The 14,688-nt window shown below is 50.4% G+C and overlaps 3 protein-coding genes across 3 annotated transcripts; 2 read left to right on the forward strand and 1 right to left on the reverse strand.

The window, feature by feature from the left end:
* Positions 1–3,301: 3,301 nt before the first annotated feature.
* Positions 3,302–5,708, forward strand: PFICI_11260 (uncharacterized protein; the record flags this gene model as incomplete). Its single annotated transcript, XM_007839841.1, has 2 exons — positions 3,302–3,478; positions 3,534–5,708. 2 exons carry the CDS (start codon positions 3,302–3,304, stop codon positions 5,706–5,708), a joined length of 2,352 nt encoding a protein of 783 aa, XP_007838032.1.
* Positions 5,709–8,027: 2,319 nt separating this feature from the next.
* On the forward strand, positions 8,028–10,371 carry PFICI_11261 (uncharacterized protein; the record flags this gene model as incomplete). Its single annotated transcript, XM_007839842.1, has 5 exons — positions 8,028–8,209; positions 8,394–9,050; positions 9,110–9,361; positions 9,415–9,946; positions 10,039–10,371. The coding sequence occupies 5 exons, from the start codon at positions 8,028–8,030 to the stop codon at positions 10,369–10,371; spliced, it is 1,956 nt and encodes a 651-aa protein (XP_007838033.1).
* Positions 10,372–10,793: 422 nt separating this feature from the next.
* Positions 10,794–14,034, reverse strand: PFICI_11262 (uncharacterized protein; the record flags this gene model as incomplete). The annotated part of the gene is made up of 11 exons (XM_007839843.1): positions 10,794–10,832; positions 10,884–10,967; positions 11,018–11,168; positions 11,227–11,412; positions 11,475–12,342; positions 12,394–12,575; positions 12,628–12,661; positions 12,721–12,947; positions 13,018–13,122; positions 13,182–13,798; positions 13,849–14,034. The coding sequence occupies 11 exons, from the start codon at positions 14,032–14,034 to the stop codon at positions 10,794–10,796; spliced, it is 2,679 nt and encodes an 892-aa protein (XP_007838034.1).
* Between the last annotated feature and the right edge of the window lie 654 nt (positions 14,035–14,688).

Below are 14,688 nucleotides of genomic sequence, written 5' to 3' on the forward strand. Positions count from 1 at the left end.
TTCTTGGAGGTTGGGGAATACGTGTTGTATGTGAGCGCCATGAGGAACTGACGACGCCCGGTCCGGTCCAGCAAAGGAAAAGAATGAGATTATTGGCACGAAACCTGGCATTTCACGGGGCCCTCGAGGTAACGATTCGTCACCAGAGCATATTCACTGGATCCTGGTGGTTTCGATTGGGTTTGGTTCAACCACATGCCCACGGGCCTCCCCCTTTTGCTTGTTGAGGTTTAGCTGCTTTTTGTGATCTCCCTTGCTGGTTGGCCATTGATTGCCATCACGTCGCGTCTGTGCCAGGCAAATAAAATGCAAATGGCACATGGTATTTTCAGTATTTCTCCAGTGGATAAGAAGATCATCCCATCATCAAGTTGAGAAGGTCTAGTCAAGGGATTGAATTGAGCAAACGGTATTTTATTCGGGTCTCCAGTGGTGCATCGCTGCAGCAAGCAATTGTATTGGAAACGGTGCAGCAAGGACGGTGGACTGTGGCCCAAAAACCCACCAATCCTGGGCTTTTGTTTAATGTTTCCATGCCGCTCAACTTAGGATTTTGGTTCAATGTTTGTTCGAAATCAGCACACCAAGGATCGGCATTGCGCCGACCGTATGGTAGTGTGTTGAATGGCTGGTAACAACTAGGTAACGACGACTGCCGCGGTCGGCATGTCCCATGCTGGCGACGTTCAAGTCTACCTGTGACTAGAGATGTCTGGTGTGCTGGCATTGAGCGAAAACAAGATCCCATCCATGCTCAGAGGCCCGAGTTCCCACTGCTCTCGAGACTATTGGCTTTTGCAGTGTTGACCGTCTTTTCGACGACGGGTTGTCTGGGGAATCATAACTGTTCTTGCGATGGATCTCGTCGCCACGATTTTTTTTTTCTCTGGGGCCCTTTTCGAATGTTCGGTCGAGCATCCATTTTCATGCATGAACGAACATCAAGAACATACGGTATGTAGGCGGTACGGGAATTCGTGGTGATGGCGGAGGTACATATGTTTGAGAGGCTATTTGAGCCGTTCTTATCGTGCCGGCAGCGCGTTGGCATTGGCATGCATATGACATAACTCTGATCCGTAGCACGGGGGAAATACATCATCGGCCTGCCGCTCAATCAGAAGCGCAAAAGACACATTTTTTTCTTCATTAAGATTAAGTGTAATTGCTCATGGTAGGTAATGTACTTCGGTACCTTGTACTTTTACGCACTGAGTGAGAGATGCATTTGTGCCACAGTACGAGCTGCGCGATCACTCACTAGATCCGTGGAGCATACATGGATCGACACCAAATGCTAAACAGCTCAAGTGGGTGCTGGCACTTGCTTGTCATGCTGGGCTTCTACGTTTCGAGCTGCAGTAAAATGGGTCGCACCACACTGTACGGCTCAAGCCGTTGGCGGAGGATTTCCAGAAGAATCATGCCCGTCAGCATTGGAAACAGAGGGCTGGCACAGTGTCCGTATCTCGCAGCTTTGCAACCGGCGCTTCCTCTCACACCCAATAGAGGCAAGGCAAAGTGCTGGGTTCACTGTCTGGCTGATGGAGAAACATGAGTAATAAGTCCGTACCACCTTACCTTAGTAACGTATGTGCACAGTAATCCTTCTGAGCTTCGCCTCGTTGAAAGATCTGACAATAGAGATGGCGGCCCAACAGATAAAAGAGGTCAGAGAATAAGTCAGTCACACCTGGTTGCTTCCGCCGTCATCTCGGAGGATGAGTCTCTTCCACAGTCAATGTAATAGATGAAATGTACGCATGTAGCTCGTACATGGCCTGTCCGGAGGAAGCAAAAAAGAAAATTATCAGAGATGTGATAATCAAACTAAAATCATGACGAACCCGCTGCAACTGTAACGCATCGAATTATGGCACTCTCCTTTCAGACGGACCCCCTGCCTGTCTGGGTCCTCGAGCAAATTGGTCCATTTTGGGCCCCCCTTGGGTAAGAGTGACAAGAGTGACCACGGTTGACCTGCCCCCTCCAAATCGTCGAGTTAGCGAGATTGGGGTCTGCCCGTCCCCCGGTACCTGTGTTCATGCTAAAAAGGGTGGCATCAAATTCACGCCAGGGGGGGTCTCTTGTCCTGTCTTGTACGTAGGTACCGAAGGGGGGACTTCTGAGGGGGGGCAACCAGCAGAAGCCACAGATGCTTTGACATCCGCTGCCGCGCCGCCGCTACGAAACTGGGACTCGTCTCCATTCGCCGTCCCCCCAAAGAGACGCCAGAGAGAACCACCTACTGGGTCCCTCTCGTTGGCGAACAGCTCATCTCACTTCTCTCTCTCTCATTACAATCCACCACTCACTTTCGCTCGAATCCCGAAACGGCAGAGACGAGTTCATGGCAATTCCTTCAGCGCTTGCTAATCATTAGCACAGCGTCGGTCTGATGCTATTCCTGCGCTCCATGCTCTGTTCTCCCTCTGTCTAACCTTTTACTATTCGTTTCTCTCTCTCACAAGTTCCGCCCCCAAGCGCGCGCGCGTCTGTGTTCTCTGTACCTCGAGCACACACACAGCTCGCGACCGGCAGACAACTTGGCCGCGGCAGCTGCTACACCACGAGACAGCGCTTCTCTCCCTTTCCCGGCCTGTCATTTGGGCATCATCTGCAGCTATCAACAACAATCAAACTGCTCAGAGATTGAAAAGACCTCAAACCCACCAATATTCATTCGCTCCTTATTTCCCACTGTGCATCAACCAACTCTTTCCGCGTTCCCCGGTCACCTCGGGTTCAGTCATTCTCTCTTTTCCCTAGACAAGCATCATTCGCGCTAGCAAGGTCTGCATATTTCGAGAAGCTCACAACCCAGCTCGTCGAACATCAATCAGCCTTGACCAAGACCCGCACCCCGATATTCTGGTTCCATTATTCCCTGGTCCCCTAATCCAACGCACTATCCCAAGAGACCTCCTGTCCAACTCCCTCATTATCACTGCTATATCGCCTTTTTCCTTTCCCTTTTCATATTGTCTCGCATTCTGTCGACGCTATTCCACCTCACATTACTACACCAGAAGAGGAAATAGACAACAACGATCCGGCCTTCAATAATCTGACGCGTCCTACTCGAATTCGCCTGTTGCTTTTCGACACCCGCCTTCGATCTGAATGAGCCGAGAACTGCTATAGCTCTGCCACAGAGCTTTACTTCAAACCCTCCTGGGTCACCATACTGACACACGTCGGTAGCCTATCTCGCCAAACCGAGTCTGGGCTATTGACGCACAGTTAATGGGATAAACGCTGCCACTTGATAGAGTCTCATAACTGTTTTGAAGCGTTCGCCATGACGGTAGCTCACGATCTGGCCCACAGGGGCTCTGCGCCCATTCACACCTCGTCCAATATGGCTCTGGAGGACCGCTTCGAAGTCTTGAAGGAAATAGGAGATGGCAGCTTCGGTAGCGTGGTGTTGGCTCGAGTCCGCAGCGCAGGAGCCAGTGTTGCCCGGAGAGGCACTGTCGTATGTCTTTCGACATCCCACCTGAATGTTGTCGATTTACTGATCTTGGAAATAGATTGCCATCAAGACCATGAAAAAGACCTTTGAGTCTTTTGGTCCATGTCTTGAGCTTAGAGAAGTGGTGTTTTTGCGAACCTTACCACCTCATGTTCACTTGGTCCCGGCCCTGGACATATTCCTGGATCCTTTCAGCAAGAAGCTGCATATTGCCATGGAATATATGGAGGGTAATCTGTATCAACTGATGAAGGCTCGGGATCACAAACCACTCGACAACGCCAGCGTGAAGAGTGTTCTATTCCAAATCATGCAAGGATTGGAACACATACACGCTCACCACTTCTTTCACCGCGATATCAAACCAGAAAATATTCTAGTTTCGACCTCGGCGCACCAAGACTCGATTAACTCTTTCAGACGGTACTCGGCCCTCGTGACGCCTCCCTCGACCCCCCCGAGCTACACAGTTAAGATTGCGGATTTCGGTCTTGCTCGCGAAACCCACTCGAAACTGCCATACACAACATATGTATCCACACGATGGTACCGTGCACCAGAAGTCCTGCTGCGGGCAGGAGAGTACTCTGCACCCGTAGATATTTGGGCTGTTGGCGCCATGGCTGTCGAAGTGGCAACCCTGAAGCCGCTGTTCCCGGGTGGTAACGAAGTTGATCAAGTTTGGAGAGTGTGTGAGATCATGGGAAGTCCAGGTAATTGGTATAACAAGGCTGGCTCTCGTGTCGGTGGAGGAGACTGGAGAGAGGGTACCAGGCTGGCAGGCAAGCTTGGATTCTCATTCCCCAAAATGGCTCCTCATGCCATGGATACCATTTTGCAAACCCCGCAATGGCCATCGTCGCTTGCTCACTTTGTTACCTGGTGTCTGATGTGGGATCCAAAGAACCGTCCTACATCAACGCAGGCACTGGCTCATGAATACTTCACCGATGCTGTTGACCCTCTCAGGCCGAGGTCATCTGCTTCCCGGATTTTGGGCAGGAAACCATCAGAAATTGGACGAAATGCGAAGGACTCATCCCCCGGACCTACCTCGTCGAAGCCTTCCTGGTTCCGGAAATCGCTCATCGGGCGTACCGATAGCACGGAAACCGTTACTGTTCAGGCCGTAACTGCTAAGGACCCTGTCGCTGCACATCCCTCGCCTCCGACGGTGAGTGAGATTCCTGCCGCCAAAGTACGTCCACCAAATGGCAAGCGAACGACGTGGACAAATGGACCGTCCAATGTTGCCCCGATCCATATCCTTCCCACCATCAAGCCCATTTCTCCAATGTCGGATACCGTTCATGCCCAGGCATCGAACAGAACGCCTTCATATAACGACTCATACGCTAACGGCAATGTCCGAAAGGTGTCGATGGAGGAGAAGGCGGCCAAGAAGATTGGACGACAGCTTTCAGTGGCATCAAGCACCAACAACTACGCTGAGATCCATCGTCAGCAAGCCGAACGAGCATTGAATGGCAACTCCGGTCTGGTTTCCCCGCCGAGCGCACACAAGGAGAGTTTCTTTTCGCATTTACGGAAGCGGGCAAGACGTTTTTCAGGAAGGCACCAAACTCCAGTATCCCCAGCGTACGATGATATCGAGGCCCAAGCTGGCTGCGGTCCCTGGGCAAGCAACAGATCGTCAATGGTGATTGACCAGCAGCCCGGCCCCGTTCCCACGAAAATCGAAAACTACGATTCCAGCCTCGAGACATCGCAACCTCCGATTCCTCCCACTCACCTGGCTACGCCGGCGGGCAACCTGAAGCGACACCATTCTCTGCCACACCACCAACCTCGGTCTGTTGACAACCTCATTGGTGCTGCGAGGAGTGTTGGGCCTGTCTCGAGCCGGACAAGGAGAGCACAGGTGCCCCATGGCGTACAACAGTATGATGCACCGGCAGAAGAGGACGAGCTGCTGGACGAAGTGTTGAACTCGACACAGCATGCCATGAAGCGCATGGAAGGCGATGGGAAGCCTGGGCTGCATCAATCAACCAGCAATCTTGCCTTATCGAACCCGTACCCTACCCCTTCGCCATCCGCCAGCGGCAACCAAGTTCTCTTTGGTGACTCGCATGAGGTGGTGACGCCGAAGCCTCTTGATCTCAAGAAGACGGTTCACGATGCTCAGAAGTGGCCGACGCCACCCTATGAGGAGAGTGAATGGGCAAGCTCGGCAGCTGCTAGTATTTGGGCAGCCGGCAACAGGTTCTAAACCCATGTTTGGTCCTAAGTGTGCTTCAATTGGATTTTTGCGACACCTGAAATTGTCTCACTTCTCATGGCAACGGTGTTTTGGGCGCTATCGGTTTCTTTCATCATCTTCCGGGAAAATCCACATGGCCGGCATCATTGTGTTTCGCGACGTTCATTCTCACGTCTTCAAACAGCGATTTCGGCTTTTCGACTATGTTGAGGTCATCAACGAGTTGACACGACCGGCTACTTGTTACTCTCAAGACTACGCCGGCATTCTTGCTACATGTTGATATTTCCAACTCTTTTATTATTTTTCTTTTCTTTTGACAAATACCCAGATATAGAACTCAAGGCTGTACAAGGTTACTGGACTCCCCATATTTGTGCATATTTTCGTTTGTTAGAACTTGGTGATGGGACCCGCGACCCAGTGTCAGTTTGCAAGAATCGCGGACTCCTTATATTGTACAAGAAGAAAAGTGTTGTCGAGTATAGTTGGTAGATATGCTTCAAAGTATTCCTCGCCTCATGCGGGCTGGATTGATGTGGTATACTAGTTGCGGGGGGCATATGCACGATTGCTTTGTCATTTATGGGGGACATCTTGGTGACGGTATATACACATATATATCATATACAAAGAAGGGTAGAATTCCCCAGAAAAAGACGTCGGGCATAAGATCCCATTTATCATCTCGAACAACATCTTGACTTGATTGGACCAATGTCGTGATTCCACATAGCTCATGAGTAGCAGCATCGCTGATGGGAACAGCAGCATCTAGCTTCACAGGTAATAATGATGAAATAGCAAAGGTTATCATTTTAAGCCGACTCGAAACGGTTCACGATACTCGTCAAACCACAGCACTGTTCATCAAGACTGACGATGTGATATCTCATTTCTCGGACAATTATACACATGTGACAGCTTTTCCCGCCGTGTCGACCTACTTACTAGCGAGAGAGGATTCTCGGCTTATTCCAGCGAGAGAGAGACATCGTGTGCTACCTCAACTACCTTGCATGCAAGCCATGCAATGCAATGCAGGAACGGTGGCCTAAGGCTGCGCCTCAAAAGCGGGAGTAGAGGAAGAGAGGCTGTGTACTCTGTAGAATAGGTACGGCGACTCTACCCAGATTTGGATAGTGCTAGGCCGGTGGGATGAACTCAGTTTCGAATAGTATTATTGTTCTTTCGTGTATCGAAACTGGCCATCGATATACAAGCATTCTTGGCATCTAGCTCTCTAGAAAGGACAGAGTTGCAAAGCTTGATCGTGGGATTTCGGGATGGGTTACTACCTAGACGACCAACTACGAATATTCACGACTTTGTAGTGGGTTTTCCGTAGCTAAAAATGTAACCACGCAGCACGTACTAAGGAGGGTAGTACAAGGTAGCTCGGCGGCCCACGCCCGCCATCTTTTTTGCAGTCTACTCGCTTCTGGTCTTCCTGATTCAGGCCACCAGGCAGCAGAATAAATCAAAGCACCAGCCGTCATTTCTTCCCTACGTGCTTGTAGGTACATGCTATACACCCCTGGACAGCCAACGAAACCGATGCAGGAATCGCATGGATTTGCACCATCAATCGGGTCCTATCTGCAGGTCTGTTGCAATACTATGGGGTGAAATACTGTAGCCTATTTCTGACGAGACTAGTTGACATACAATCTGACGTCAAAAGTGTCTTCCTTATTTCTGTGCGGCTCTTTGATAAACATTGGAACAATAACTATATTTTCTTCCAAGAGCTAAAACGTTGTCAATTGCTTTACATATTAGCCACTGGTGCAACTCCACTCTCCCTAATTGGAGAAGACACAGCCCAGGGACGGTAGCGACTCTTATTTGTTCATTGCTGCTGTCAGACGGACTGATTGACCTGTACTTTTTTTTGATTCTGACACTGCCCCGCTAAAAAAACGCCCGCCCGTTCAAGCGACGGTATCTCTCCTGATATTCTTACGCTGAGCCACATTCTTATTCATCCTCGAAAATCAAACCTGCTGCCTTTCTTTCACTTTTCTTTTCCTCATTGGATTCGATTATCGTAGGATATCGCAGCCATTTCCCAACGGCCCCCCCTCCTCATATAGGAGATCAGACCTATCAGGCGGAACGGGAATAGTACAAAAGCGTACCAACGGCTTCGGAGGGCAACCCGGTCTTTAGCGACTGGGACTTGGGGCCTGCTGCCCCTCCTTTCGCGCGCGACGTCTTATTAGTCAGTCACGTTTCTCCCGTATCCCGCGTGCCTCGACGTTATATATCCAAGAGAACCCCGAGACTCGGCCACAACAGCAGCACTCTCGGGCGGCGGCTGCCAAGATGAGTTTCAATCTACCGGTACGGTCCAGTCGAAGCCAGAGAAATCAAGATAGCCGGGACCGGTACTTTGGCACCTTTACCCCGGCATCGTCGGCCGAGGCCATCAATGGCCCGGTCCGGGAGTTCGCCCCTATCAGCGACCGGCTTATAGTCGGTGTAGACTTTGGTACTACCTTTTCTGGGTGAGTATGTGATTGTGCTCTTTTGTAGACTCGTTGGCTCGCCTCTCATTCACGAATTACCCATTCCAAATCACAGACGCATGTGTGCACCATCTCATCCACAATCTCACCGCCTCCAACCGTTGAGAAGACATATATTTTATGATCAATCCCACCAAGTTACCAAGGCTGATTGATTTTCAAGCGTGGCAGCAGTATATACATCTACCCCTGATGATGTAGAAATCATCAAGACATGGCCTGGCGGCAACGGCATCACCTCGGACAAGGTACCAACCGAGATCTCCTATGACACGCCTGCCAACGCCAACGCCAACGCCGCCGCCTCCCCGGCCAGCTCGACGACGACGGTAGGGTCGGGGTCGGGGTCGGTGCCGGGGCCGGCGGTGAAATGGGGCTTTCAGTTCAAGCCCGAGGAGTCGCGGCTGCGGTGCATCAAGCTGTTCCTGGACCGGTCGCAAAAGCTGCCCTTTTACGTGAGCCCGCAGGAGACGGCGACGCAGCTGCGCAAGTACAACAAGAACGTCGTCGACGCCGTCAGCGACTACCTGACGCAAATCTACCGGCACACCATGGACACGCTGACGCGCCGCTACGGCGAGTCCTTCATGGCCTCGACAAAGGTCGACTTTGTCCTCACCTGCCCCGCCGTCTGGTCCGATGCCGCCAAGAACACGACGCTGCAGGCCGCGGAGAGGGCCGGCATGGGCGCCAAGTCTGACATTCAGATGATTAGTGAGCCAGAGGCCGCTGCCGTGTACACGCTCAAGGCTATCCAGCCGAATCATTTGAATGTGGGAGATAATTTTATTGTTTGTGACGCTGGTGGTGGAACAGTAGAGTAAGGTTTCAGCTCATTGTTTTAAAGTATGAATCTTCTGCTAACATGCCTGTGAATAGCTTGATTGCCTACAAGATAATATCTCTAAAACCATTGCGGGTTGAGGAATCCGCCGTGGGTACAGGTGGTCTCTGCGGCAGTGCCTTTTTGAATTATAGATTCGAGGAGCATGTTCGAACTCGCTTGGGCCATAGTCGCTTTGATGAGATGAAGATGAAAAAGGGCAAGACGTGGCAGATGGGTCTCCGATATTTTGAGGAATTTGTCAAACGAAACTTCAACGAGGATGAGTACCAAGAAGTGAACGTTCCGTATGTTTTAATTGCATCACTTCCGCATTGATTCTTAAACTAAACCGTCGCAGATTCCCTGGACTTCCCGACGATGAGGAAGCTGGTCTGGACTCTGGCTTTCTGGTCCTGACAGCGGCTCAGATCAAGGAAATCTTTGAGCCGGTAGTCAAGGAAGTGTGCGACCTCGTGCAGGGCCAGGTCAACACGGTGCGCGGCAAGGGCGGGCTCGTCTCGGGCATCGTGCTCGTCGGCGGCTTTGGACAGAGCGACTACCTGTACCGGCGCATGAAGGCGCACTTTACCAGCGCCGCGCCGCCGCCGTACACGGAGCGCCCGACGCACGCGAGCGGCGCCGCGTCCCTGTCCGAGAACGGCAGCATCGAGGTCATGCAGCCCATGTACGCCTGGACGGCCGTGGTGCGCGGCGCCGTGCTCCGCGGCCTCGAGGGCAACATGGTCATTTCCCGCAAGGCCCGCATGCACTATGGCACCAGCTACGCTACCGTCTATGACGAGTCCAAGCACAGCGTATCGGAGCGCTACTGGTCGCCCCTGTGGGAGCGCTGGATGGTTTCGGATCGTATGCAGTGGCATATTGCAAAGGTAAGCAAACACTATATGCGGAGTGCATCTTCTTTCGATAGTGTCCCTCTATCTGCCGGGGTGATCGACTTTGCTGACTTGCTTGACTTTAGGGAGAAGCCATCTCACCGTTATCGCCCATTGCCTTTCATTATACACGAAATTTCAGGCCAGGGCAGTCACTCATCGTGACGGACGACTTGATAGCCTGCGAAGCGGATGAGCCACCAGTGGCATACGGGCGCGAGCTAGTCCACGTGTGCACACTGACGACGGACCTGAGTGCCGTGCCGAGGAGCTTATTTACCCGGTTGACGACGACGCGTGGTGTCGAGTTCGATAACCTCGACTTTACCCTTGAAATGATTGTCGACAGCGCCGGGCTCGGGTTCGAGTTGAAGGTGGACGGAGTTAGATATGGTCGTGTCGAGGCAGAGTTCCATTGAACTAGGCAATCGGAAGACGACTGCTTGGGGTTTGATATAAAAGGAGAAAGCGGACGGCATTGATCACGTCCTAGCCATGGCAAAAGAGCAGCAAAACTACCATTGGATAAGTACCTAGATAACCAGACTACCTAATTACATCAAGATCTTCAAAACCATGTTGACCGACCAGAACGTCGCGTATTAGTGCAAATTCTCATCATTTTTTCGAAGACCAACTAGTGAAACATGTTCACGGAAACTGTGGTGCTTCAAAGATTGAGGTGCTGAGAGTGTATCGGGAATTCAAGCTGACCGATTGAACCATCAACCAGCTTCTGCATCGATAGCCTTTATGCGGTCTTGAGAACGCACCAATGTCATAAAGATCTAGGAAGGTGCAGAGACAATTGATCACTTATCCTCAACGAAATAGGATAACATTACCCTGCTGTAGAGTTTCTGTCAACGCCAAAGATATCCTGTGATGGTTAGTAATGATACACAAATGGGCTTCATCATGACTACCTTACCCGTATTGCCTGAAGTTTCTCGGATTGGTCGAACCCTCCACCTGCTAGTTCGAGCTTTCTCTTCTGGCGGAATAGCACGTTGCTCTGCAGTGAATGATTAACGTCAAGTCCGAGTCAGGGAACAGAAGACGCACCTCTTCAATTGTGTTCTTCATGATGTACCGAATGATGATGACTTGGTCCGTCTGACCGAGGCGAAGTGCCCGTCCGATGGCTTGAGATTCAATCGACGGATTCCATTGCGGCTCGAGGAGATATATGCGCGATGCAACTGCCAGATTGAGCCTGTAAGATTAGTAATGATGAGTCGAGCTCTGGTGTTGAATATAGGTCAAGAACTTACCCTACTGCTCCAGTACCCAGCGTCATCAGCAAAATGTTCGCTCCACTAGGAGACCGGAAGTTCTTCAACACGCCAAGACGTTTACCCAAGGAGACAGAACCGTCGATGATCTCATGTCGTATGCCGTGGGTGGTGAAAAGCTGACTGACGAGATTAAGCGTCTTCTTCCACGAGGAAAATATGATGCTGATCGCGGTGGGGTCAGCGATATTGTCTTTTTTTGACGATACATCATGGAGCTATAATACCTCTTGTGTTGAGAATCCTGGATTACGTCTGACAAGAGCGCCTGCAACTTTGATGGATACGGCACAGTGTTGCCCATGCCATTGTTTATATCCCGTCGACGTGTCTCGATGTGCATATTAACCGATGGCAATGTGGTTTCGGATACTGAATCAGGCTGAGAGATACAAGTAGGGCAGCTCTTCTTCTTCTCAGAAAGATGAATCGGCACGCAGTTGTGGCAGAGCAGATGAGAGCATCCAGTAATGAAGATACCACCATCATTACGGGGGTCTTCATTAATGAAATAGATTGTCGCAGAACAGTAAGCACAAACGTCTTGACCATGCTGTTGGAGATAGATCAGGGCCTCATCTGGGTCCGTGGGCAGACCTGTAGGCCCGGATTGCATCACCGCATTGACACGACCATTGTTGCAGAACAGCCGAAGTTTGAGTAACGATTCGAGAAAGGCGGAATTGATATTGCTCTTTCCACGTCGACTCACTGCCATGTCAATCTCCATCCGGCCCTGGGCGAGTAAGTCCTGATAGTCCGAATGTTCTGATTGTGTCAAAACTAGTCTTCGTTGCTTTGATATGGGTTCTGGTATGTCCAAGCACTGCTGTCGTGTTCTTCGAAGGCAGACAGCACGGAGCAGTATTTTGAGGTTCTTGAAGCGTGATCGCGATCCTGACTCGATGGGATTGGTGATCAGCTTCCGAAATGCTGGCGTCTGTTCCAGTATCGGTACTTTGAGAAAAGATATCAATGCTCCGAGGTCTTCGAGGCTGTTTTGAATAGGCGTGCCGGTGAGGCACCAGCGATGTAAGGCAGCAATACTGGCGACAGCCTGGAATTGTTTCGTGGATCGATTTCGTATGTCGTGGGCTTAATCTACGTTAGAATTTACCTGGTCTGAATCTAGGCACACCAAAATACCTTCATCCAAGACAATCCTGAACCAGTTGATTCTAGATAGAGTATTGTCACCGCGACGGAACTCGGCTGCTACAGTAGCATAAGTCGTAAATATAATCGGTCGCTCATGGAGATATCGTGTTTCTTTGTGTCGCCAGGAACCGATGTGTCTGTGGAACGGAAGGGCACCATTGGTTGTATGTCTGCTAAGTCGTTAGTGAGGTGCATATCGTAACCTCACCAGGATGTGCATACTTGTTGAGTTCCTCCACCCAATTGTCGATCAATACTAGACAATTATCAATATTTTCTGTACCAGTTTCAGGTGACGCTCGATGATATACTTACGTGATGAAGGCGCAATTATAAGGGTGGCTTTAGAAGCCACCTTTCTCTCTGGCTGTGAAAGACGTTGTTTCTTCTCAGCTGCCACAAATGCCTCGCCACGGTCGAGAGAGCTTGCAATTGTATATATGACGACGAGCGACTTTCCAAGCCCCATCTCGTCTGCGATGATGCCGCTCCTTGCGTCGGAACGCTCTGGCCGCTTTGCTCCACTGAGGACATGCTGATAACTATATGTTGAGATGCTCAGTGCCGGACACTCCAATGAACAACCAGTGAACAACGAGGAAGTGCACCTACAATGGTTCGTCTGCATCCTTATCATTGTATTGCCAAAGACTTAACTCAGAGTCTATGTGCTCTGTTTCTCTTCCACAGATGAAGTCAATCGCTTCCTTCTGGTGGCTAGATGCAGCATAATTAGTACAAAAGAGAATATTTGGCATTGAGAATGCTTGACTTACTCAAAGAGTTGACTTTTGATATCAGGTACAGTAGCTATTTCCTTGATATTGGCACGATGCGACAGTGAATCAAGAATCGAGTCAACCGTTGTAGTATCCTGCCCTTTTGCTGAGATTCCTCCTGCTTCATCCAGTGCTCCATGCACGTCACTGGTGGATATTTGCGATGCTCCAGGCGGAAGCCGGTCTGGAAGTCCTTCTATCTTCATTATTTGTGGGTTATAGTACTCGATAGCACCAATTCCATGCTGTGGCCATTGTAAAAATATGCCAAGTTTTGACAAAATGCGCCCAATCTCTCGAGCATCCAACTTTGAGCCGTAGATGTTGATTTCTGCAGGGAGATGATCCGGAGTCTCGCAATTATGGGAGCGCATTGCTGCAAATAAGTCTTTACTTGATATAAAGACTTGAAAACGAAGTCTGTTGTTAGCCACGAGGTCGTGCAGGTGTCGGCAAAGGCCCTTGTTCAGGCGGCCGAACTTCACTTGCTCATGTCTCAAGGTAAGGAAAGCGCCTTCTTGAATGACAGCAAAAGATTGCACTGAACTCCTTCGCCAGGAGCCAAATTGTTTGAGAGCCACGACATTATGCGGATTCACCTTGACGTCAATGATCTAATAGATTCTGGTCAGTTGAGGAAGATGCTGGAAATATGGTGACCTACACTGCCAAAACATGCCATGTCATTGCTGGCGGCGCTGACATGCTGACTGCGAAGCGGTGCATCTGACGATGAGTTGTGCGACTGCGGATGGCCCGCCAAGTGATGCTCATCTGTATCAAATGGGTATGGTCTTTTCAGCGTAGGGACACTTGTCAACACATCTGTGGGAGCTGCTGGAGAATTCATATTGAAGGAAAGAAAATATCCAAGCGCTGTAGAAGCGAACGTGACGCGCGAGTGATGGGACAAAGTCGACCTGCTAATATTAAAGATACGAAGCTCAATCAAAACCTAGGTGATAGAAACGCCCTGTGTTGCGCATGCGCGCGCGCGTGGTGGCGCAAAGACCCCAGACTATCCATGATGCTCGTTGGGTCACTTACCTTGAGGTATCGACTGTCGGGTATGAGTGCAGCGGGAGCTGGATCGGGGCGGTGCAGCAAATGAGGGGTTCTTCTCAGAGCCTCATGGAGAAGTGGTACGACGTAGAAGGCAGCCTTCCGATCTCTCCTTGTACCGTGTGTAACAGACGGTTGAGCCTTACTGCGACCCTATTAGCATCATCGGCTGCTTTGGGGTCTGCCATTGAGGCAGTGTAAAGACATGACATGACGACCTAATATTTAAACCAGACCTACATAGGTATGCGACTAATCGTGGCTTGGCCTGGAAAAGCAACAAATCATGTATGATTTGTGGCGGTAGGTGTAAGCCCGTTACCGCTGGCTTATGCCTGCTGAATGATCGCGGATAAGTAGTAGGTACTAGGTACCTACCTGGTAATTGGCCCGCTGAAAGCACTAGCTTTAGTGAGTTCTGGCTCATGAATCTGAGGAGGCA

The sequence above is a fragment of the Pestalotiopsis fici genome (assembly GCF_000516985.1).
Source record: "Pestalotiopsis fici W106-1 unplaced genomic scaffold PFICI_Scf_8, whole genome shotgun sequence".
NCBI classification, from domain to species: domain Eukaryota; kingdom Fungi; phylum Ascomycota; class Sordariomycetes; order Amphisphaeriales; family Sporocadaceae; genus Pestalotiopsis; species Pestalotiopsis fici.